General features: G+C 38.5%; 1 protein-coding gene across 3 annotated transcripts in view; it reads left to right on the top strand.

Moving 5' to 3' along the window:
- The window catches only part of LOC133657158 (Kv channel-interacting protein 2-like), a 344,954-nt gene that overhangs the window by 106,703 nt on the left and 214,117 nt on the right, over positions 1-24,134 (top strand). The window contains exon 1 of one of the 3 annotated variants that reach the window (XM_062058135.1): positions 12,706-12,834. The exons of the other annotated variants lie outside the window; for them this stretch is intronic. Within the exon in view, the coding sequence (XP_061914119.1) occupies positions 12,747-12,834 (88 nt within the window). The 5' untranslated portion in view covers positions 12,706-12,746. Of the gene's footprint in view, positions 1-12,705; positions 12,835-24,134 lie in introns of those variants that run through there. 3 annotated transcript variants of the gene reach the window in all.

Consider the following 24,134-nt stretch of genomic DNA (forward strand, 5'->3'; position numbering starts at 1 on the left):
CCGGTGGTTGGGAACCACTGATATAGTAGACTTTGCATGCAGTTGCATTTCCAAGATGCTAGATGGCAGTAGTGTTTTGCCCTAGCCAGGAAGTAGTCTTTGCCGTTAAGTTGAATGTTCCAGTCATTGCTTTTGCTAAGGCCTGCAAAGTATTTTTACTGAAAGTATTGTACTTATTACACAACAGCTGTTTGATTGTTACATGCATCTTAGTTGTAGTTTTGGTTACCAATTTTGAAGGTGCTGAAATCTTTGTGTAAAATTGCTAATACTAATCAATGCTAATCGGTAACATGTCTTAGGCAAACTTTGAAAGTGGAGCCTGGAAAGTGGAACAACCAGACTTACTTCTGACACCACAACCAGGCTAACTTCTGACACCACAACCAGGCTAACAATGACACCAAAACCCGGCCAAATTCTAACACCACAACCAGGCTAACAATGACACCACAACCAGGCTAACAATGACACCACAACCAGGCTAATTTCTGACATTACAACCAGGCTAACTCCTGACACTCGAGTCCTCTCTGAATGCTTGTTTCCAGACCAAGTGCTTGAGCCGGTTTCAATGCAACAACCAGACGTGACGTCCCATGCAGCAAATGTACTGAAATATGGCATTGTTTGATTTTTATGTCAATCGGTACCCGGTACTACCGACGGACTTCGGTCTGTACCTATGAAAGTACCGAATTCGGTACGCATCCCTGAATACAACGACGTGACATTTAGCAAGTGGGACAGAATACAAACGTTAGCAACACTAGAAAAGCTACGTGAGCTGAAGTGCTAACATTACAATCACATTTTAACAGCAACATCATGCTAAATCCTCTTATTCACTGAAGAAAAACAAAATTAATAACATTAGAGCAGCCACGTTTGTAGCTACCTACACTGCAAAAACTGAAATCTAAGTAAGATTAAATATCTCAAATAAGGGTGATATTTGCTTATTTTCTGTCTGATAAGATCATTCTTCTCACTAAGCAGATTTATGTTAGTGTTTTACTTGTTTTAAGGGTTTTGGTCCTAAATGATCTCAGTAAGATATTACAGCTTGTTGCTGAGATTTGATGACCTATATTGAGTAAAACATGCTTGAAACTAGAATATCAACTGATGCAAAGCTGTGTCATCAACACTCACAAGTATAAAACTACTTTTTTAAAGTAATAATTTCTTATTTCAAGCATGAAAAAAAAAATCATGACTGACACAATTGTGTGTCATATTAAAACAGATGACAGCCAAATGGACTTTGCTGTTTTATTTTCAATGAAACAATAGAAAATATGTACTCATATAGTAGTACAGTTATTAGTGAGAATATACTTATTTTAAGGTATTTTGGGGTTCATTGAGGTTAGCTAATTTTACTTGTTTTGGAAAGTCTTGACAAGCCAAATGTTCTTGTTCTATTGGCAGATCATTTTGCTTAGTTCAAATAAAATTCCCCTCATTTTTGTATTTTTTTGTCTTGTTTTTGAACACTGACTTTTTGCAGTGTAGTCGGCAGAATTCCCTTTTTTTTAAGTTTTTTTTTAAAGATGTGTAGCGAAGCCTCCTTTTGTACACTAGCACCAACACTCAGAAGAAGATCAGAAAATGTATGAGTGTTTTCTTTTACAAAAAAACATTTAACAGTAAAACATTTTTACCAAAATTACCAATTTTTTCGTCGTTAAAGGAAATGTCGTTAAATGTCCATTCTTATTTCAGCAGAAAAGGCAGGTGTGCGAGGTGACTCGCACTTATCGCCCTTCAACACAAAAAGATAGTCCTGATGGTTTAATGACGCTTTCACGAGTGACTCGATGCTCAGGGCAGGTCTAAGGCCTCCAGGGTCACGTTCCCACACGTCTCACCTGCACCGTGTCAACAGTGCGGCAATTCTCCTCCCACGTCCCATTTTCACCACTTTTATAGCTCTCGGCAGACAATAATTAGGCGGAGACTATTTTTACTCTCCTCACGGAGCCCGTTTGACGTTTAATTTAATTCTCCTCTTAACAGCGCTAAAAACAAAATGGAGTTGTTAACTGGTAATTAATTACATCCTGCCTGGAGAGGGATCCATTGCTTTTATGGTTAGTAGTTTGTGTGCAGAGCAGAGCTTGCTAGTTTTTGGTTGAACAGTACTTGATAGCTCATGAGCCAAACATTCTAGCTCCTATTTAGACACATTAGTGACGTCTTTGTGTATAGGAAGATTGCACTGTAGGGGGCGACAGTGTGCATTCCAAGTGTTGTGTTGTATTCTGGTCACACACACTATCAGCCTTTTTAATTATTTATTTGAACCGTTCTTGTTCTTAAAAACAGGAATTGGATGCAAAAATCCGAAGTTATTATTACCGTACTTTCCAGGCTATAAGCTGACAATTTTTTCCTACGCTTGGCACCCTGCGACTTATAAAACAGTGCGGCTAATTTATGGATTTTTCTTTGCTAACGGCCATAATGTTTTGTATTCAACAAATGGTTTTCACCACCCACAGAGACACTGAATAGGTGTTATTGTTTATGCTATGGCGCCATCTTTTGGACATGTTTGATCACTGCATGTGCTTCGGGTTGAAAATGCACTTCCTGTTTCACGCTATGAAGCGGAGGTACAGTATATCTCGTTTCATCTATAGCGTTTCTGCTCGAAAGGATTCTTCATTCATGACTCCAAGCCATGTTTGTAAGTTTTACAATATAACTAAAACAATTCATACTAGTGGAAAATGAGGGATTCAGGTAGACCTGCAAAAATTTCAGCCACAACAGCCAGGTAAATTGTTCGAGATGCAAAGAAAAATCCACAAATAACTTCAGCTGAAATACAGGAATTTCTGAAAAATTGTGGTGTGGCTATTTCAAGATGCACAATAAGGAAGCACTTGAAGAAAAATGGGCTGCATGGTCAAGTCGCCAGAAGAAAGCCATTTCCACGCAAATGTCACAAAGTATCCCGCTTATATTACGCCCAAACAGCACAGAGACAAGCCTCAAAACTTCTGGAACAAAGTAATTTGGAGTCATATTGGCATCTGTTTGTCTCGAGAGACAATAGAGTTTTGCGCTCAAATGTCAACTCATGTGCAACGCCTGTTGTGACTATATAAGCCAATTCTTGACAGGCTTGCTTTGTTGCAGTTCCTGCATACATATTGTATTGTTGGTTGATTCAGTGGGGGTGTGACTGTTTGCTTTCTACGTTCACGCTTCTCCTCCCACTGTCTTACTCTTCTTAAGTCACTCTGATGTACGCCCTCCTTCACTAACTTCCTCCATTTACCACGTTCAGCTGAAGAAGCTTCCCAGTTTAATGGGTTGATGTCACTGACCTTCATATCACGCTTACACACATCTTTAAAACGAAGGACAGGTCTTCCCACAGCCCTTGTTCCAGAGGCCAGTTCTCCGTACAGGATGTCTTTTGGAATGCGAGTGTCATCCATTCGACTTACATCGCCAAGCCATCTCAGATGGCCACTCGACCATGCAGCCCATTTTTCTTCAAGTGCCTCCTTATTGTGCATCTTGAAACAGCCACACCACAATTTTTCAGAGAGTCCTGTATTTCAGCTGAAGTTATTTGTGGATTTTTCTTTGCATGTCGAACAATTTTCCTGGCAGTTGTGGCTGAAATCTTTGCTGGTCTACCTGAATCCCTCATTTTCCACTTCTTAATCAGCATTTGAACACTGCTGATTGGCATTCTCAATTCCTTGGATATCTTTTTATACCCCTTTCCTGTTTTATGCAGTTCAATTACCTTTTCTGGCAGATCCTTTGACAATTCTTTTGCCTTCCCCATGACTCAGAATCCAGAAACATCTGTGCAGCACTGGATGAAAGATGCAATGGTCTGTCAGAAGCCCAGAAACTCACTGACCTTTTATACACACACATTAATTACAAACAAACAGGTCACAGGTGAGGATTGGAACCTTGATTAGCCATTCAAACCTGTTTGTGTCAACTTTCGTGCATGTTATCAGATCAAAGCCACTGGGGTATGTAAACTTTTGATCAGGGTCATTTGAGTGCTTTCTTTTGTCATTTTGATTTAAAAAGAGTAAACACAGTTGTTTGCCAATAAATAGCTTCACACAACCATTAAGCATGAGTGGAAGAAAGGTTTTTGTGTTATCATTCATATTCTCTGAAGAATGGCCAAGAAATCATAAATTCTCCCAGGGAATGTAAACTTATGAGCACAACTGTATATGTATATATGTATATACACTACCGTTCAAAAGTTTGGGGTCACATTGAAATGTCCTTATTTTTGAAGGAAAAGCACTGTACTTTTCAATGACTTTAAAGAAATACACTCTATACATTGCTAATGTGGTAAATGACTATTCTCGCTGCAAATGTCTGGTTTTTGGTGTAATATCTACATAGGTGTATAGAGGCCCATTTCTAGCAACTATCACTCCAGTGTTCTAACGGTACAATGTGTTTGCTCATTGGCTCAGAAGGCTAATTGATGATTAGAAAACCCTTGTGCAATCATGTTCACACATCTGACAACAGTTTAGCTCGGTACAGAAGCTACAAAACTGACCTTCCTTTGAGCAGATTGAGTTTCTGGAGCATCACATTTTTGGGGTCAATGAAACGCTCAAAATGGCCAGAAAAAGAGAACTTTCATCTGAAACTCGACAGTCTATTCTTGTTCTTAGAAATGAAGGCTATTCCACAAAATTGTTTGGGTGACCCCAAACTTTTGAACGGTAGTGTATATATATATATATATATATATATATATATATTTCTTCTAAAATATGGTGGGTGCGGTTTAAAAATATTATGCTAGATCCACTCGGCGTCCATCTGCGGTCCCCTCCAAGGTTTCTTATTGTTATCCCATTGGGTTGAGTTTTTTAATGCCCTGATGTGGGACCTGAGCCGAGGATGTTGTTGTGGCTTTTGCAGCCCTTTGAGACACCTGTGATTTAGGGCTATATAAGTAAACATTGATTAATGACTGATTGATAAATACCGGAATGCTCTATACCCCGGAAATTCAGGGAGATCGCGGAGGGTGTGTCAGTTGATCGCCAGCCTGGCAAAAAAAAAAAAAAAATTTACCTAAAAATTAGCGACCATCAATTTCCACTATGACGTCGCTTAGTTGACATTCACGGCTGCTGCGAGCTCAGTATTAAGGAAACAAAATGGCAGGCAGGAAGGTGAGAAACACTTAATTTGAAAAGACTCTCGCGCAGTACCTGCTTTCAAAAGCCTGAAGACCGACCGCACAGTTCCTGTCTTCACAATAAAAGCGCTGCTCCATCCTGCCTGGGCTAACAAAATAAGAGTGTCAGAAAGCTAGCGCACTCACGCTAGCAAGCTACGGAGTTTTCCGTCAATATATTTCTTGTCAAGGATACGAGTATGGAAGTTAGACAAATAAAAAGCCAAAAACCAACCATTTTCAAGTGGACAGAAAGGATTTTTTTCTCCTCTACAAAGTAAATTAAAAAATGTGGAAGTTATTAGCACAACTGTGAACTGTCAATGCAAGTCATCAGAATCAGGTAGTACACCAACTTATATTCTTCAATGTCAATCAATCAATGTTTACTTATATAGCCCTAAATCACAAATGTCTCAAAGGGTTGCACAAGCCACAACGACATCCTCCGCTCAGATCCCACATCAGGGCAAGGAAAAACTCAACCCAATGGGACAATGAGAAACCTTGGAGGGGACCGCAGATGTGGAGACCTCCCCCTCTGGGCGACCGGTGCAATCGACGTCGAGTGGATCTAGCATAATATTGTGAGAGTCCAGTCCATAGTGGATCTAGCATAATATTGTGAGAGTCCAGTCCATAGTGGATCTAGCATAATATTGTGAGAGTCCAGTCCATAGTGGATCTAGCATAATATTGTGAGAGTCCAGTCCATAGTGGATCTAGCATAATATTGTGAGAGTCCAGTCCATAGTGGAGCTAACATAATATTGTGAGAGTCCAGTCCATAGTGGATCTAGCATAATATTGTGAGAGTCCAGTCCATAGTGGAGCTAACATAATATTGTGAGAGTCCAGTCCATAGTGGATCTAACATAATATTGTGAGAGTCCAGTCCATAGGGGATCTAGCATAATATTGTGAGAGTCCAGTCCATAGTGGAGCTAACATAATATTGTGAGAGTCCAGTCCATAGTGGATCTAGCATAATATTGTGAGAGTCCAGTCCATAGTGGAGCTAACATAATATTGTGAGAGTCCAGTCCATAGTGGATCTAGCATAATATTGTGAGAGTCCAGTCCATAGTGGATCTAACATAATATTGTGAGAGTCCAGTCCATAGTGGATCTAGCATAATATTGTGAGAGTCCAGTCCATAGTGGATCTAGCATAATATTGTGAGAGTCCAGTCCATAGTGGGTCTAGCATAATATTGTGAGTGTCCAGTCCATAGTGGAGCTAACATAATATTGTGAGAGTCCAGTCCATAGTGGATCTAGCATAATATTGTGAGAGTCCAGTCCATAGTGGATCTAGCATAATATTGTGAGAGTCCAGTCCATAGTGGATCTAGCATAATATTGTGAGAGTCCAGTCCGTAGTGGATCTAGCATAATATTGTGAGAGTCCAGTCCATAGTGGAGCTAACATAATAGTGAGAGTCCAGTCCATAGTGGGGCCAGCAGGACACCATCCCGAGCGGAGACAGGTCAACAGCGCGGAGACGCCCCCAACCGATGCACAGGCGAGCAGTCCATCCTGACTTTGGACAGCCAGCGCTTCATCCATAGCCACTGAACCTTGATGAATTTCTTGTTTTCATGAAATAAGATAATCTATATGTGTTAAACATGCCCACCTCCCACCTCCAAAGACATGCACCTGGGGATAGGTTGATTGGCAACACTAAATTGGCCCTAGTGTGTGAATGTTGTCTGTCTATCTGTGTTGGCCCTGCGATGAGGTGGCGACTAGTCCACCGAATGCAGCTGAGATAGGCTCCAGCACCCCCCACAACCCCGAGAGGGACAACCTGTAGAAAATGGATGGATGGATGTATATGAAAATGAAGTAGATCACCTCAATTTGGTCATTTGAAAAGTAGCTTGCCTACTGAAAAAGTTTGGGCAGCATTTCCTTCTGTTTAGCGCTTTGAACCGGAAGTACAAGTGCCTTTCCCTTTACTAGTCGTCCATAGTGTTTCTACTCTTATGGTTTCTTCAGTTATCACTTAAGTTTTACAATATAACTAAAGCTATTCATACTCACAAACTGTCCCATATGTGATGTCTGTAGGAGTGTTTCATGTATATTAGTTAGGGGTGTAACGGTACGTGTATTTGTATTGAACCGGTTCGGTTTGGAGGTGTACCGAACGAGTTTCCACACGGACATATTAAGTAGCGTAACGCACGTTGTGTAAACAATGCACACCGAGACACAACACACGGAATGCTAGCAGCTAACGGGCTAGGATAGACTGACCATACGTCCTCTTTTCACCGGACATGTCCTCTTTTGCGGAGCTGTCAGGGCGGAGTTTCTTAAATGCCTCAAATGTGCGGCATTTTGAGTTAGGGTTGCGTGTATTTTCAATGTACGTTCAGGGTTAAGAAAGGGTTAAAAACAAAATATATTGTGCGCGCAGCAGCATTGGTGAGGGAGGGCCAGAGAGAGCGAGAGAGTTATGATAAACGCGCATGCGTCGCCAGGCTCAGCTTTTTATCCATAGATTTACCACATTTAATTTTTTATTATCTATAGCAGGGGTGTCAAAAGTGTGCCCCGGAGGCCATTTGCAGCCCACAGCTAATGTTTTAAAGGCCCACGGCACATTCTAAAAATACTATTAAAATAAACAAAAACATAAGAAAAGTGAAATAAAAAAGCTTAAAGGTTAAATGTAATTTAGAAAAAGTTGCAATCTTGACTAATAAAACAAAGCTGTTTTTTTTTTTTTTATTTCAAACTATCATTGCTCAAAACATAATATTGAATCAAAATCAATGTTATTATGAATTATCGACCTATCCAAGGTTCCGATTACTTCACATCAAATATTCCACTAAGAAAAATATTTTTGGTGGAAGATTTTGCAAATTTGGTAAATAAATAACCCAAAAATGTATATTTTGTTGTTTTCTTACTGTACCGAAAATGAACCGAATTGTGACCTCTAAACCGAGGTACGTACCGAACCGAAATATTTATGTACCGTTACACCCCAAATATTTGTACTTGCTATCGTGATCGAACGCAAGTGAATCGCGATCAACAATCACGATCATATCATCGCCCAGCCCCAGATGAAACACCCGTGCCCTGTGACAAGGTTGTTTCATCTAGGGCTGGGTTCGTAAATCGAGGTTCCGCTGTAGTTCCGATGGTGATGAAAGTTGCAGACCCTTTTCCAAGGTGCCCTCTGGGATACATTGTTCATGTCCCCACACCGTGACTTTTACAACGTGGACGCTTAGCCAGGAAACATTTGCCTGCCTTTCCATTGATTTCCATTTCCGACTTGGAGGGAGGGCGTGTGCGCTTTGGTTTGGCAAGTGTGCATGCATGTCTGCCTCACACACACTTACAAAAAAAAATAAAAAAATCCATGGAGTCGTCACGGTTGCTGTGGCAACGGTATCATTTTTGAACACGGCGTCGGAGGAAGAAGTCGAGGTGGCGGCAGTTTAGGGGACGTGACATAGCGTGGATGAGCAAGGTGAGGGAGGTCAGTGACTCTGCAAGCGTGGACTTGAATGAGAGGCAGGATGATGAAGACCGGCTTTACATAATTACCTTTCTTCCTCAATCCCACAAGGTTTAGCGCCTCCTCCTCGCTCATCCTCTGGGGACACACCATAATCTGTTAATCGAAAGCTTCTGACGGCTGCTATTTGTCTGACTTTTTTTGTTTTTTTTAAGATAGAAAACTGATTATGCCTCCCCGACTCCCCCTTGTCTTTGTTTTTACTCATCCTTCGCTGTCCCTTCACCTCGCCATTTACGTCCTCCTCCTCTTCTGCGCCGAGAGGACGCTAACGAGACAGACAGACAGAGATGTAAAGCTAGTGTGTGATGCTAATTAATGGGTTTGTTTTGTTTCCTGTGACACTTTGCACAACCTCCAGCTGGCTTTAACACGCACGCACGCACACACACACACACACACACACACACACACACACACACACACACACACACGCACACACAAACACACGCACACACGCGCACACACATTCTTGTATTTCTTACCTTCTTGAGACCTCCGAAAAATGCCTACCTCTTTAGGACCACCCTCTCTAGATATATAAATATTTGTATTTACAACATTAATAATATATACATACTATGCACATAAAAAAAAAAGCTTGTTGTGTAAAATGAGTTGGAATTTCACAAGAAAAAGGTCACAGTTTCACAAGGAAAACTTAGAATTTTGGCAGTATTTTAATAAAAGTCGTCATTTTACTCAACGCAAGTCAAAAGTTTACAAGAAAAACTGAGCATTTGTGCAATGTTATGACAAAAGTTGGAGTTTTACTTAAGAGTCGCAATTTTAAAAGAAAAGCTTAAAATTTTGGCAATTTTATGAAAAGAGTCATAATTTTACTCGACAAAAGTCACAATTTTATGAAAAAATCTTTAAAATGTTGGCAATATAATAATAATCTGTATTTTACTTGGCAAAATTATGACAAAAGTTATAATTTTATTTAAAAAATGTCACTATTTCACAAGAACAACAAACAAATTGGCGATATTGTGATAAAGGGTCAGACTTTTAGATGGCAAATATCTCCATTTTGCATTAAAAATTAATAATTTTACATTAAAAAAAAAAAAACTTTTATGAGAAAAATTTTGCAATATTACAGAAACAGAAAGAATATGAGAAAATGTTCCCAATTTTATAAGAAAAAAGTCGACACATTGTGAGAAAAAGACTGCTTTTAGTTAATTAGTTAATTGGGGCGGTATGGCTCGGTTGGTAGAGTGGCCTTGCCAGCAACTCGAGGTTTCCAGGTTCGATCCCCGCTTCCGCCATTTGCCGTTGTGTCCTTGGGCAAGACACTTTACCCACCTGCTCCCAGTGCCACCCCCACTGGTTTAAACGTAACTTAGATATTGGGTTTCACAACGTAAAGCGCTTTGAGTCACTAGAGAAAAAGCGCTATATAAATATAATTCACTTCACAGTTAATTTGTTTTTAAATGTTTTGTTTGTAATTGGTTTTTAATCTTCATTATTTACTTCAAGTTATTACAGTATCTCTCTACATAAATATTTATTTCATTTTTAAAAAATACATTTTGGCCAAAGGGGGCGCATTTCAATTTCTTTACACACACACACTTGTTATTTCATATGTTGACCAGAGGGGGACTTTTAAAACAGATGTACAGTCAATTTGAAAAATCCCTCCTTTTTGGGACCACCTTCATTTTGATTTCACCACCAGGGGTGCAAATGAGACATTCTCTATTAGATGCAATGGTTTTCCGTATTGGGACCATGAATTATGTCCTAACTTGTTCACATATGGAAGCTACTTTTCCTTGTTGATGTCTCAAGAAGGGTAGAAATACAAGAACACACACACAAATTCTTGTATTTCTTGCCTTCTTGAGACCTCCAACAAAATGCCTACCTCTTTAGGACCACCCTTTCTAGATACATAAAGATTTGTATTTACAACATTAATAATATATACATACTATGCAAATACAAAAAAAGCCTTGTTGTGAAAAATGAGTTGGAATTTCACACGAAAAAGGTCACAATTTCACAAGAAAAACTTAGATTGTTGGCAGCATTAAAAGTCCTAATTTTACTCAACGCAAGTCAACATTTTACAAGAAAAACTGAACATTTGTGCAATTTTATGAAAAGAGTCGTAATTTTACTCGACAAAAGTCACAATTTTATAAGAAAACTTTACAATTTTTTCAATATTATAATAATAATCTGAATTTTACTTGGAGAAATTATGACAAAAGTCATAATTTTACACCAAAAATGTCACTATTTTACAGGAACAAAAAAAGAACTGGCAAAATTGTGATAAAAGTCAGAATTTTACATGACAAATGTCACCATTTTTGCATTAAAAAGTCAGAATAAAAAAGTACCAATTTGACGAGAAAATATTGCAATATTACAGAAACAAAGAATATGAGAAATTGTTCCCAATTTTATAAGTCGACACATTGTGAGAAAAAGACTACTTTTAGTTTACTTCAAGTTATTACAGTATGTCTCTATATACACTACCGTTCAAAAGTTTGGGGTCACCCAAACAATTTTGTGGAATAGCCTTCATTTCTAAGAACAAGAATAGAGTGTCGAGTTTCAGATGAAAGTTCTCTTTTTCTGGCCATTTTGAGCGTTTAATTGACCCCACAAATGTGATGCTCCAGAAACTCAATCTGCTCAAAGGAAGGTCAGTTTTGTAGCTTCTGTAACGAGCTAAACTGTTTTCAGATGTGTGAACATGATTGCACAAGGGTTTTCTAATCATCAATTAGCCTTCTGAGCCAATGAGCAAACACATTGTACCATTAGAACACTGGAGTGATAGTTGCTGGAAATGGGCCTCTATACACCTATGTAGATATTGCACCAAAAACCAGACATTTGCAGCTAGAATAGTCATTTACCACATTAGCAATGTATAGAGTTTACTTCTTTAAAGTTAAGACTAGTTTAAAGTTATCTTCATTGAAAAATAAGGACATTTTAATGTGACCCCAAACTTTTGAACGGTAGTGTACATACAGTATTTAGTTTATTGTTTTAATTAATTTTGGCTAAAGGGGGCGCATTTCAATTTCTTACACACACATACTTGTTATTTCATATGTTGACCAGAGGGGGAGCACTTTTAAAACAGACACACAGTCAATTTGAAAAATCCCTCTTTTTTGGGACCACCTTAATTTTGATAGATTTCACCACCAGGGGTGCAAATGAGACATTCTCTATTAGATGCAATGCTTTTCCGTTTTGGGACCATGATTTATGTCCTAACTTGTTCACATATGGCAGGTACTTTTCCTTGTTGATGTCTCAAGAACGGTAGAAATACAAGAACACACACACACACACACACACACACACACACACACACACACACACACACACACACACACACACACACACACACACAGTCTCGCTTCTGCAGGCTGTCATCGTTATATGAGCAGTGAGTGGAGAGGGAGGGAGGGAGGGAGGGTGAACATCAACAAGAAGGAGCCGGAGAAAAACCACCAGCTGCCACTCAAGTCATCCTCCTAGTACTATAACACACACACACACACACACACACGCACACACACAGTCTAATGGGGTGAAATTAGCTCACCCTAGTGGTTTTTTTTTTTTTTAGCCAAAATGTCCCCTCAAAGATAAATGTGCAGCCAGGAAAATAGAAACACACCCTCAACGGGCCGTAATTTCCCTCCCCTCTCAGCCAATGAGAGCGCACCCCTGCTCACGGCGAGATGACGGGGAGGAGAGACGGAGCCGGCGAGTGATTGACAAGCGGCACTCTACAGGTGGAGGAGAGGCTGGAGAGAGAGTCAGATAGGGTAGGGATGGAGTGAGGGAGGAGGAGAGAGAGTTTTATAGCAACACACACACACACACACACACACACACACTTACCTCTACACACTCTCCACCCCTCCTACCTTGGACTTCTGCTTCCCCAGGCAGACTCGCCAGCCGAGTGCTAACATCCGCTCCAGCACAGCTGCATCAAAATGAGCCAGTGCAGGAAACGCTGCAAGCGGCAGCTGACCAAGGTGGCTCGCTACTTCTACCGCTTCCTTATGGGCACGCTCACCCAAGGTAGGCACCTCCCCACCTGCAGCGGGCTGTGCGGGGGCGGGGGGGGGGGACGTATTAGCCATGCGGGGCTCGTTGGAGAAGTGTGGCTGAAGTTGCAGCATCCTGGCGGGGCTGCTGCAGCACTTTTGTGTGTGTGTGTGCACGCTTGGGACAGGAGTCATGAGGAGAGTTGTGTGGGTTCACACTCCAAACAACCAGAGTGGGAGTGGAGTGTTTGCATGTTAGCGTGTGCAGTGCACTTGTTTACTTTGGGGGCTTTTTTTCCCTCATTCTTGGAAAGAGTGAGACCCCTTTTGTAGTCTAGTTTCTATTTGTTGACTGTGTGTGGGTTTGGTGTCCAATAGGCCACATACAATTTAGAATTGTATTTTTTTTTATTTAAAATGATTGTATTGTAATTTAAGGCAGCACGGTGGCACAGGGGTTAGTACATGTGCCTCACAATACGAAGGTCTTGGGTTCGATATGTGTGGAGTTTGCATGTTCTCCCCCGTGACTGCGTGGGTTCCCTCCGGGTACTCCGGCTTCCTCCCACCTCCAAAGACATGCACCTGGGGATAGGTTGATTGGCAACACTAAATTGGTCCCTAGTGTGTGAATGTTGTCTGTCTATCTGTGTTGGCCCTGAGATGAGGTGGCGACTTGTCCAGGTGTGTACCCCGCCTTCCGCCTGAATGCAGTTCAGAGAGGGACAAGCGGTAGAAAATGGATGGGTATTGTAATTTGTATTTTATAGTGCAGTGTTTTTCAACCTCTTTTGAGCCAAAGCACATTTTTTGCGTTTAAAAAATGCGGAGGCACACCACCAGCAGAAATAAAAAAACGAAACCCAGTTGACAGTAAAGAGTCGTTGTGGCAATTGTTGGATATGACTTTAAACCATAACCAACCATGCATCACTATAGCTCTTGTCTCAAAGTAGGTGTACTGTCACCACCTGTCACATCACGCCGTGACTTATTTGGAGTTTTTTGCTGTTTTCCTGTGTGTAGTGTTTTAGTTCTTGTCTTGTGCTCCTATTTTGGTGGCTTTTTCTCTTTTTTTGGTATTTTCCTGTAGCAGTTTCATGTCTTCCTTTGAGCGATATTTCCCGCATCTACTTTGTTTTAGCAATCAAGAATATTTCAGTTGTTTTTATCCTTCTTTGTGGGGACATTGTTGATTGTCTTGTCATGTTTGGATGTACGTTGTCTTTGCTCCACTGTAAGTCTTTGCTGTCGTCCAGCATTCTGTTTTTGTTTACTTTGTAGCCAGTTCAGTTTTAGTTTCGTTCTGCATAGCCTTCCCTAAGCTTCAATGCCTTTTCTTAGGGGCACTCGCTTTTTGTTTATTTTTGGTTTAAGCATTAGACACCTTTTTTACCTACACACTGCTTCCCGCTGTTTCCGACATCTACAAAGCAATTAGCTACCGGCTGCCATCTACTGATATGGAATAGTATTACACGGTTACTCTGCCGAGCTCTAGACAGCACCGACACTCAACAACAACACATCATTTGCAGACTATAATTCCTCGTTTGCAAAATATATTTTTAACCCAAGTAGGTGAAATTAGATAATCTCCCACAGTACACCAGACTGTGCAGTGGTTGAAAAACACTGTTATAGTGTATTGTCACCTTTTCAACTTTGGATTAAACAGTTTTTAAGTAATCATCGTTCATTTACAATAAAAAAATTATATTAAACATTTATGTTTTTAGCTATTTAAATATACAGTTTTTATCAGTTATATTAATAGTAGTAGTGTATTTTTTCTGTTCTGGCTATAATCAAAATAAAAATGTTTTTGTTAAAATTAATACTTTATATACATAGTTTTATATTAAATATCTATTCAGGATTTTTCCTACGTTAAAAATTGCGTGGCAGCTAATTTTGTGCCGCCCCCAGCCAGAGCGATTGATATCGGTCAACACAGCGTAAAACTCCGGCTGTGCTGATTGAACGATTAAAGTCCCTCTGCAGTAGCGACGTATTTTAACTGCAGTTGCAGCGTTGCGCCACTATAGAGGCGCTATATCGACAGCAGTGCACCGGAAAGACCTGAAGCAACTACCGAAGAAGAAACCGATCAAATCGTGTTTTCCCCCGCTACTTGGTGCATAACGTTGACCGCCGTAACAGGTGGATTTCTGCCATACGGAGCATGATACGGAGGGATCACTGGACTCCTACAGAACACTCCAGACTGTGCTGTGAACATTTTGTCTCTAGTAAGTGAACACAGCTCGTAGTGTTAGCTTCGTTTCCAACCTTTTCTGACTAATTATAATAGATCGAAAAAGTGGCCCTACCACACATTCTCTTATGCAAGCGCTTAGGCCACAGGTGTCAATCTCAAGGCCCGAGGGCCAGATCTGGCCCGCAACATCATTTTATCTAACCCGCAAACACCTGGAAATGATGTGTACTTAATATTTTCTCACTAATTGTAATGGATTTTTTTCATTTTGACAGAAAACATATATGTCCTGCTTGAAATTGCATGCCTTTTCAACTTCAATAGTATCCATTATTGCAACAAATATTACAGTATATTATCATACTTTCCAAACATGTTTTGTCTAAATAAAAATAAATACTTCAATATCTGCTTGACTTATGATTTTACAGCAAACTACCCATCAAATTAATAAAATTGACAATACTTTTAACGGTGTTCTTTCAGCATATTACTGTAAATTGAAAAAAAACAATTTTTTTTGCGTTAAAATTCTGGTGCATGGTCAGGATTGTACCACCTGTGCCTCAATTTGAGCCGGGAAAAACCCTGATTATACATTTTTTTATACATAAACTGTACCTTTTATAGAAGTCATACATCTATACATACATCTATCTGAATTGTATTGTCATCTATTCTACCTGTTTTTCCAAAGGTGAACAAAATAAAACTAATTTAATATACAATTTTTATCAGCTGTATCAATCCATACGTAATGTGTTTTTACCTGTTCTACATAAATCAGAATAATTTATTAAAAATGGTATTAAATTGAAATATGTTGTTTAATAATAATAATACATTTTATTATATTGCATTTTTATGTATGAAATATACTAACCATCTTTTTATACTGTATTGTCTTTTTTTTGTACCTGTGTTTTTTAAAGATTATTTTTTATAAAACAAAAAATATTATTATAGATTATAAATGTATATTTTATGATTAATTATACATTTTATAGCCGTCATGTCCATCAATGTGAGTGTATCATCCCCTTTTCTACCTAAAACAAATATTTCAATTAATAAACAAATATTCTATAGTAAATATTTCAAATAAACATGTATTTGTATTTTATTAAATTTTTATTTCTAAAGTACAAACTTACATTATCTGCTGTATTGTATGAACTCACTCTTATCTCCTTATACCTGTTATTTTTTTTAGTTCTATTTCAAGAACTGTCCCTTCTAAAGCAGTCATTGCCCCATGGAGGCATGTGGCCTCACACCTCCAGTGGGACACACACACACACACACACACACACACACACACACACACACACACACACACACACACACACACACACACACACACACACACACACACACACACACACACACACACACACACACGTCTCACTGCCCATACAGTAGCTCTCCTTGAGTTACACACAACCTGTAATGCTAACCTCAGCTGTAAGATTATTAATAACATATACAGAGGTTTCATGCACACAGTGTCCACATTCGCCAGAGACAACTTTCACCTCGCTACCTTCATTTTCTTCTTTTCCTCCTGACGTTGAGCAGAAGCTCACACGGCCTCCAGGGAGGCTCAACAGTGGTAAAACCTTTTGCGAGCGATCCTGCAAGGTGCAAAGAAAGGCGACGTTTAGACGACCTTGTCAGTAGAATCCCGCGTGAATGTTAATTTGACATCTCCACGTCGGCTTTTCTCTTTATCTTTTGGCACTTTTGACGCTGGCAGAGCTTTGTGCATGTGAGACATCCGCCTTAAACCTTGAAGAATTTCGACTTTGGAATGAAAGGATAATAATACATGTTTGAATGTAGGATGTGGTATGGAATTTGGTACTTTTATAGGCTCCGACCAAATTCCCTCTGTACTCCAAGGTATCGATTCACATCAAATCAAACGGTGCCATATTTTGATATCTTTTCACGTCTGGCTGCAGACTAAACAACGGCTCAAACACTTGGCGAGGAAACAAGCACCTCAAACAGCACTCAGCCGAAGCGCGTCTAAGTAACGTTGCAATTTTCAACGCCAGAACCCGCTAGCTTGATGCTAAATAACCTACTCAGTGGCCTTGTGGTTAGAGCAGGGGTGTCCAAACTTTTTCCACTGAGGGCCGCACACTGAAAAATCAAAGCAAGCGCGAGCCATTTTGATATTTTTTATTTTAAAAACCAATACAATATATGTATAAAAAATATACATTTAGGCCTCCGCTCAGGCTTGATACCGGGGACTCCAAAGGGTTTAGGTTAAAAAAATTATAAAAAATGCATTATTTAGTATTGTTATTATTATTCAAAGTTTAAATATCTAGATCAACATTAGGTATATCTTGTTAATATAACGTTTTTTGTTTTTTTTAGATTTAGTTGTATGCCCTTTTTGTCAAATAAAACCCAGTTTTTTATGGAAAAAACACAAAATATTAAATATTTTCCCCCAATAAACATTTCAGATTATATAATAATTGGAGCTCATAACATAACTCATAACAACATTGATTTTAATTTATTATAATTTTTTGAGCAATGACACTTAAAAAAAAAAAAAAAGTCCCACTAAAATTATTGGGGATCCAAAAGGGTCCTGCTCAGTAAAGTGTTAAAAAATAAATCGTTTTTTTTTTTTAAACTGTTAACACAATAGTCTCGAGATCAACTTCAGATCTATCCGTCAATTATAACTTGTATTGTTGTTTATTATGTTCCTTGTTTGTTCATTGTAGGCCCTTCTTTAAAAAAAAAAACAGTTTTTTATATGGCAAACACAAAATATGCAACATTTTCCCCAAAAAATATCTCAAAGTGGAATATTTAATGTGACCTAATTGGAGCCTTGAATAGGTAAATAATTCATAATAACATTGTTTTCGATTCATTATTATGTTTTAAAGAAAGAAACAGCCTGCATGGCAGCTTAGTGTTATTAGTCAACATATCAACATTTTATTGTCACCTGTTTACTCTTTTATACCACTTTTTATGTTTTTTATTTATTTTTATCGTATTTTTAGAATGTGCCGTGGGGCCGTTAAAAAAATTACCTGCGGGCCGCAAATGGCACCCGGGCCGCACTTTGGACATCCCTGGGTTAGAGTGTCCGCCCTGAGATCGGTAGGTTGTGAGTTCAAACCCCGGCCGAGTCATACCAAAGACTATAAAAAATGAGACCCATTACCTCCCTGCTTGGCACTCAGCATCAAGTGTTGGAATTGGGGGTTAAATCACCAAAAATTATTCCCGGGCACGGCCACCGCTGCTGCTCACTGCTCCCCTCACCTCCCAGGGGGTGATCAAGGGTGATGGGTCAAATGCAGAGAATAATTTCGCCACATCTAGTGTGTGTGTGACAATCATTGGTACTTTTTTAAAAATGTACATTAATTTTGCCACATACATCCTAATGATTACCATTTGCAATTTTACATGGCGATTTCAATACTTTAGAATTTGGTAATTAAAACTACAGTTAAGATGCACGTTGCAATCAAACAGACGGCTTGTAATAAGTGCAACACTTGCAGTGTAAAGACTTTGTAGGGCACAACATGAGATTAGACTGGCACATTCAGCTTCATGGCAAAGACTACTTCCGAGCTAGGCAACGCAGCTGTAATTTATACACTACTGCCATCTAACGTCTAGGCCTAGGCCAATATTTGAAAAGTCAATTAACTGAACGATAAATGAAGATGAAGTGAGCCTTGTTATTGCTCACAAGAGCGGTCACTCATTTGCATATATTTCTGTAGATGTGGGCGTTTGTACTGCATGCACATAAAATGTAGTAATGATAACACATACCGTATATGTATGTATATATGTGTGTGCGTGTGTGTATATATATATATATATATATATATATATATATATATATATATATATATATATATATATATATATATATATATATATATATATATATATATATATATATATATATATATATATATATTCATTCATTCAAAAGTTTGGGGTCACCCAAACAATTTTGTGGAACAACCTTCATTTCTAAGAACAAGAATAGACTGTCGAGTTTCAGATGAAAGTTCTCTTTTTCTGGCCATTTTGAGCGTTTAATTGACCCCACAAATGTGATGCTCCAGAAACTCAATCTGCTCAAAGGAAGGTCGGTTTTGTAGCTTCTGTAACGAGCTAAACTGTTTTCAGATGTGTGAACATGATTGCACAAGGGTTTTCTAATCCTCAATTAGCCTTCTGAGCCAATGAGCAAACACATTGTACCATTAGAACACTGGAGTGATAGTTGCTGGAAATGGGCCTCTATACACCTATGTAGATATTGCACCAAAAACCAGACATTTGCAGCTAGAATAGTCATTTACCACATTAGCAATGTATAGAGTGTATTTCTTTAAAGTTAAGACTAGTGTAAAGTTATCTTCATTGAAAAGTACAGTGCTTTTCCTTAAAAAATAAGGACATTTCAATGTGACCCCAAACTTTTGAACGGTAGTGTATGTATATATATATATATATATATGTATTTATATGTATGCATTTATGTTTTTATATATTTATATATTTATGTATTTATATGTATGCATTTATGTTTTTATATATGGATGTATGTGTGCTTGGGTCCATTATTTTAGGAACACTAATACAAAAAGTCACAATAATGTCTAATACAATGCTAAAAACTTTGACAGACCACCTCAAAAAAACGGAATGGAATTTGAATTTTTTTTACTGAATGAGACACCCATAATATAGATGAAATTAAAGAATGTGGGATATGCAATATTAACTATAAATGATAAAACACTGAATATTAACAACATATGAACGCCACAAAAATGCAACAAACACGACTAAATATGAACGCCAAGGGTAAATCTGCTTCCACATCTGTCTCTGACACCCGCGTTTCCTGCTGGCCGCTCTGCAAACAAACCCCGCCCACACTGCTTGGTGCCTCGTTTGAGCGACTATGACGTACATTACCGTAATAACTGGTATATCACTCAAAAGCACAGATTCCAACCATTGAAATACATTCTATAGTTCAAGACTTATGGTAATTTTAAAACAGCATTGCACATCATAATGGCAGCTACAGTTTCCATGTTAAGGTCTAAAATAAAAATGTATAAGGCCCGGTGGGCCGAATTGAAACTTTTAAAGGCCTGTATGAAGGCCGTAATTTGCCCAGAGACAGTCCAATGTGATAACGCCTGTTTGCGTCCTGAACCAGTGCTGAGGCTCCAACAGGACTTGACGTTACGTTAAACAAAGGTATTGAAATTTTTATTTGGTCAGTACCTATAAAAGTACCGAATTAAGTAGCCATCCCCAATTGAAACGTAAACAGTTTTATACACAGCGCAATTCAACTGTGACAAAAAAAGGCAGAGATAGTGTGGAGGACAGAGCACAGCTCTTAATAGTGTTCTTTATTTTTACAATAGCTCAGTGTTTTGACAATGGGCTTAGAGCAGGTGTCTCCAATAGGGATGATGTTTGATAAGAAATTATCGAGTTCGAGTCTATTATCGAATCCTCTTATCGAACCGATTCCTTATCGATTCTCTTATCGAGTCCAGATAGGTTGTTGTATATGGAAAAAAACACACAATATTTGGTTTAACAAAAGCTCTCTTTTATTATATAAGAAAACAATTTAATCTAAAAAATAAATAAATATTGACTGTTGCCCCCCTAAAAAAAAAAAAAAAAAAAAATATTGACTGTTGTTACCCAAAGTATATTAAGTGGGATTTTTCAGTAAAACAAATATATAAGGTAACACAAAAACAACCTGTCTCTGTGATCACTATAGGTGTATAAATAATACTAGTGTTAAATAAAATCAGTCCCTTGGGCACAAAACTGGAAATAATACAGCTCTCCAAAAAGTGCAATTCTGCTGCTATTTGACATAACTGTTTGTTATGATGCTTTGACATTTTTGCACTTTATTTCTTTATTGAAAGAAAATTCTATGAATAGAAAAGTTGTTTGCAAATGTGGTTACAGTGCTAAAAAATGAAAAGTTAAAGCTAAAAAAAGAAATACACTTTATTGAGTTAACATTATTTCTTTATAGGGGGAAAGATGTTATGAGCTAGGGAATATAACAACTACACTACCCATCATGCAACGGGAGTGACGAGCATGCGCGGTAGCCCCGAAAAGTGTTGTTGCATGTCGTCACCCGTGAAAGTAAACGTCAAGAACTCAGCCAACACGCCTCGTCTGCATTATTTATAATTAGACAGACAACACATATACAGTGTGATTTTGTTTTGTTTACAAGGAAAGAAAAACAAAAGTTGAAAAAGGGAGATCATGTCATATATGTATGTGCTGCGGTTGCTATAAGAACGTTGCGACAGCTGCCGTAAAGGAGGTGTGTTGCTAGCCTGGTTGCTATGTTTCCGGTTGGTCGTAAAAGTGTTCGTCATGTGTTTGTAGTCTGCTCAAATCTCCCAGTAAAGTTATTCATTGGATTATACCTTTTGTTTTGAACTTTATTACACATTGGAGCGCTTTTTCCCGTCCATTTTTTTCCTGCTTTCGCTATCTGCGCTTAATGACCGAGCTACGTGATTGATTTCTTGTGATGTCACACGGAGCATTTCTGGTCGGGACGGGATTCGTTCCGAGGGGTTCGAATATAGAACCAACTCTTTTTCTTTACTATAGTGGTCTCGATAACGGGTACCGGTTTTTAAAAAGGGATTCGAGTCCGAGGTCTCGGTTCTTTTCTTATCGAACAACCGGGAAAACCGGTTTCGAGTATCATCCCTAGTCTCCAACCTGCTTTGTCTTATGAGAGCTATTGTTACAGGGAGAAAATTGCCAACAACTACTCGTTTTTGTAACTTTTATTTTCATAGCTTTTTTCAACCCAAAGAAAGGGAATAAGCTCCAAGGCTGAATTATTAACAAAAGCGCAGATAACATTTGTGTTTGTGTTTCTAGGATGACGGGTGATACAAATCGCATTCTGGTGACTCAAACTGGCATAATATTTGTTGTTGTAATATATTTTACATTTATATTTCATATTTTACATATATTAGCCGCAGCAGACTGTAATCCCCAGATATATACTGTCAGGTTCAAACACTGATGACATCTATTAAACAAGACAAGAAGCAAATAATTAAACAGACAGAATTCAATTTGGCTCAATTTGAGGAGAAACGTCTGGACACTGTACCCTTGCACAGTGTCTCAACACGTTCTGGCGAAAGATTGTACGCCACCTCTTTTATTTGGACTTTCCCTGATTACATGGCAACAGCTGTTTCTAAGGGACATGGGTCGTAAACAGCCATCGCCTTTGGTTACAGAACACTTCAAAGAAAAGGTCGTAAAGGAGTTCACAGAAAAGGTCGTAAAACAGTTCAAACAAGCGGTGCCTGGAGGGGAGTCAGGCCCTGCTTCCTCTCCGCTTTGTAGTTCTTGGGTCAGACAATATCTTTCTGTTAAGTACAATACATGAAAGAAACAGAACACCTTCATGTTGCTTCCCATCCTACACAGTGGAGTTTTACAAGCCTTCTTCTTGGTAGGTTCAAAGACAGCTTTTGTCTTCTCGCCGGGAACTCATTTCAACACAAAGTATTGTGATAACTTAGATACAATTATTCTAACATATACCGGTATGAAATATTTTGTAAATGTTTATTTACATACCTTAATTGTTTCCAAACGGTGTCTGTCACATGGCAGTAAAACGGCTGATCCAACAAAACAGAAGTCCTCATCATGGACCCACTAGCTGCGGAAGCTGGCTCTCCAATCAGCTAAATGGACTCAATGGGTGACGTTTTGGTGAATTTACAAAACTGAAACAATACAAAAATAATGCCATTATAAGTTAATAATACTAACACAGTCACTTGTAAACGTGTTGGCATATTAGCTGATGCTAATGCATGAAAATACTGCTATAGACATCAGACATGGGACGGTTAGTTATATTGTAAAACTTACAAACGTTGCTTGGAGTGATGAATGAAGAATCCTTTTGAGCAGAAACGCTGTGGACCAATACTTTCGTTTCAAGGAATGAAACAGGAAGCACATTTTTAAACCTGCAGTGAGTGAACTCGTCAAATAGATGGCGCCATAGCACAAACATTAACACACCTTTTCAGTGTCTCTGTCGGTCTTCTATAAAAACTATTTGTTGAATACCAAACATTATGGCAGTTAGCGAAGAAAAATCCATTAATTAGAGGCACCGTTTTGTAAGCCGCAAGGTGCAAAGCGTGGGGGAAAAGTAGCTGCTTATAGTCTGGTAAATACGGTAATAATACTAGATATAAATGCATGAATACATTTAATCTTCACCCAGATTCAAAAGGTAATTATGCAAATTGTGTCTGTCCTTTACTTTACTGTTTCAGTTTACCAAAAGGACTTAGTGACACAAAAAAAACTTTGCACTGTACTTTAAACTATTTCAATGGCCTTTATTTAAATGTGCTTTAAATCAATGTTTCTTACATGAGAGTTGAAAACGTTGAACAGTGAGTCACAAATGTACAGTTGGCTGACATTTCTCCTCATTATCATGGACATCATCACTGCTGTTGTTTGAGTCAAATACATTCATCATCCTGCTGCTTTAGCACAATTTTCACACTATTCTTGCGTCTGAAAGTTCAATATAATCCCGTTTAATTGAAGTATATTCAAGATTTTCACACTGGAAAATAGTTTTGCATCACTTGTGTAGAGCATACTGTATGCCTACGGTGCCTATTAGTGTTGTCCCGATACCAATATTTTGGTACCGGTACCAAAAGGTATTTTGATACTTTTCTAAATAAAGGGGACCACAAAAATTGCATTATTGGCTTTATTTTAACAAAAAATCTGAGTGTACATTAAACATATGTTTCTTATTGCAAGTTAGTCCTTAAATAAAATAGCTAACATACAAGACAACTTGTCTTTTATTAGTAAGTAAACAAACAAAGGCTCCTAACTTAGTCTGCTGACATATGCAGTAACATATTATGTCATTTTCCATTCTATTTCTTTGTCAAAATTATTAAGGACAAGTGGTAGAAAATTAATCATTAATCTACTTGTTCATTTACTGT

This window comes from Entelurus aequoreus, linkage group LG09 (genome assembly GCF_033978785.1).
Source record: "Entelurus aequoreus isolate RoL-2023_Sb linkage group LG09, RoL_Eaeq_v1.1, whole genome shotgun sequence".
Classification (NCBI taxonomy): domain Eukaryota; kingdom Metazoa; phylum Chordata; class Actinopteri; order Syngnathiformes; family Syngnathidae; genus Entelurus; species Entelurus aequoreus.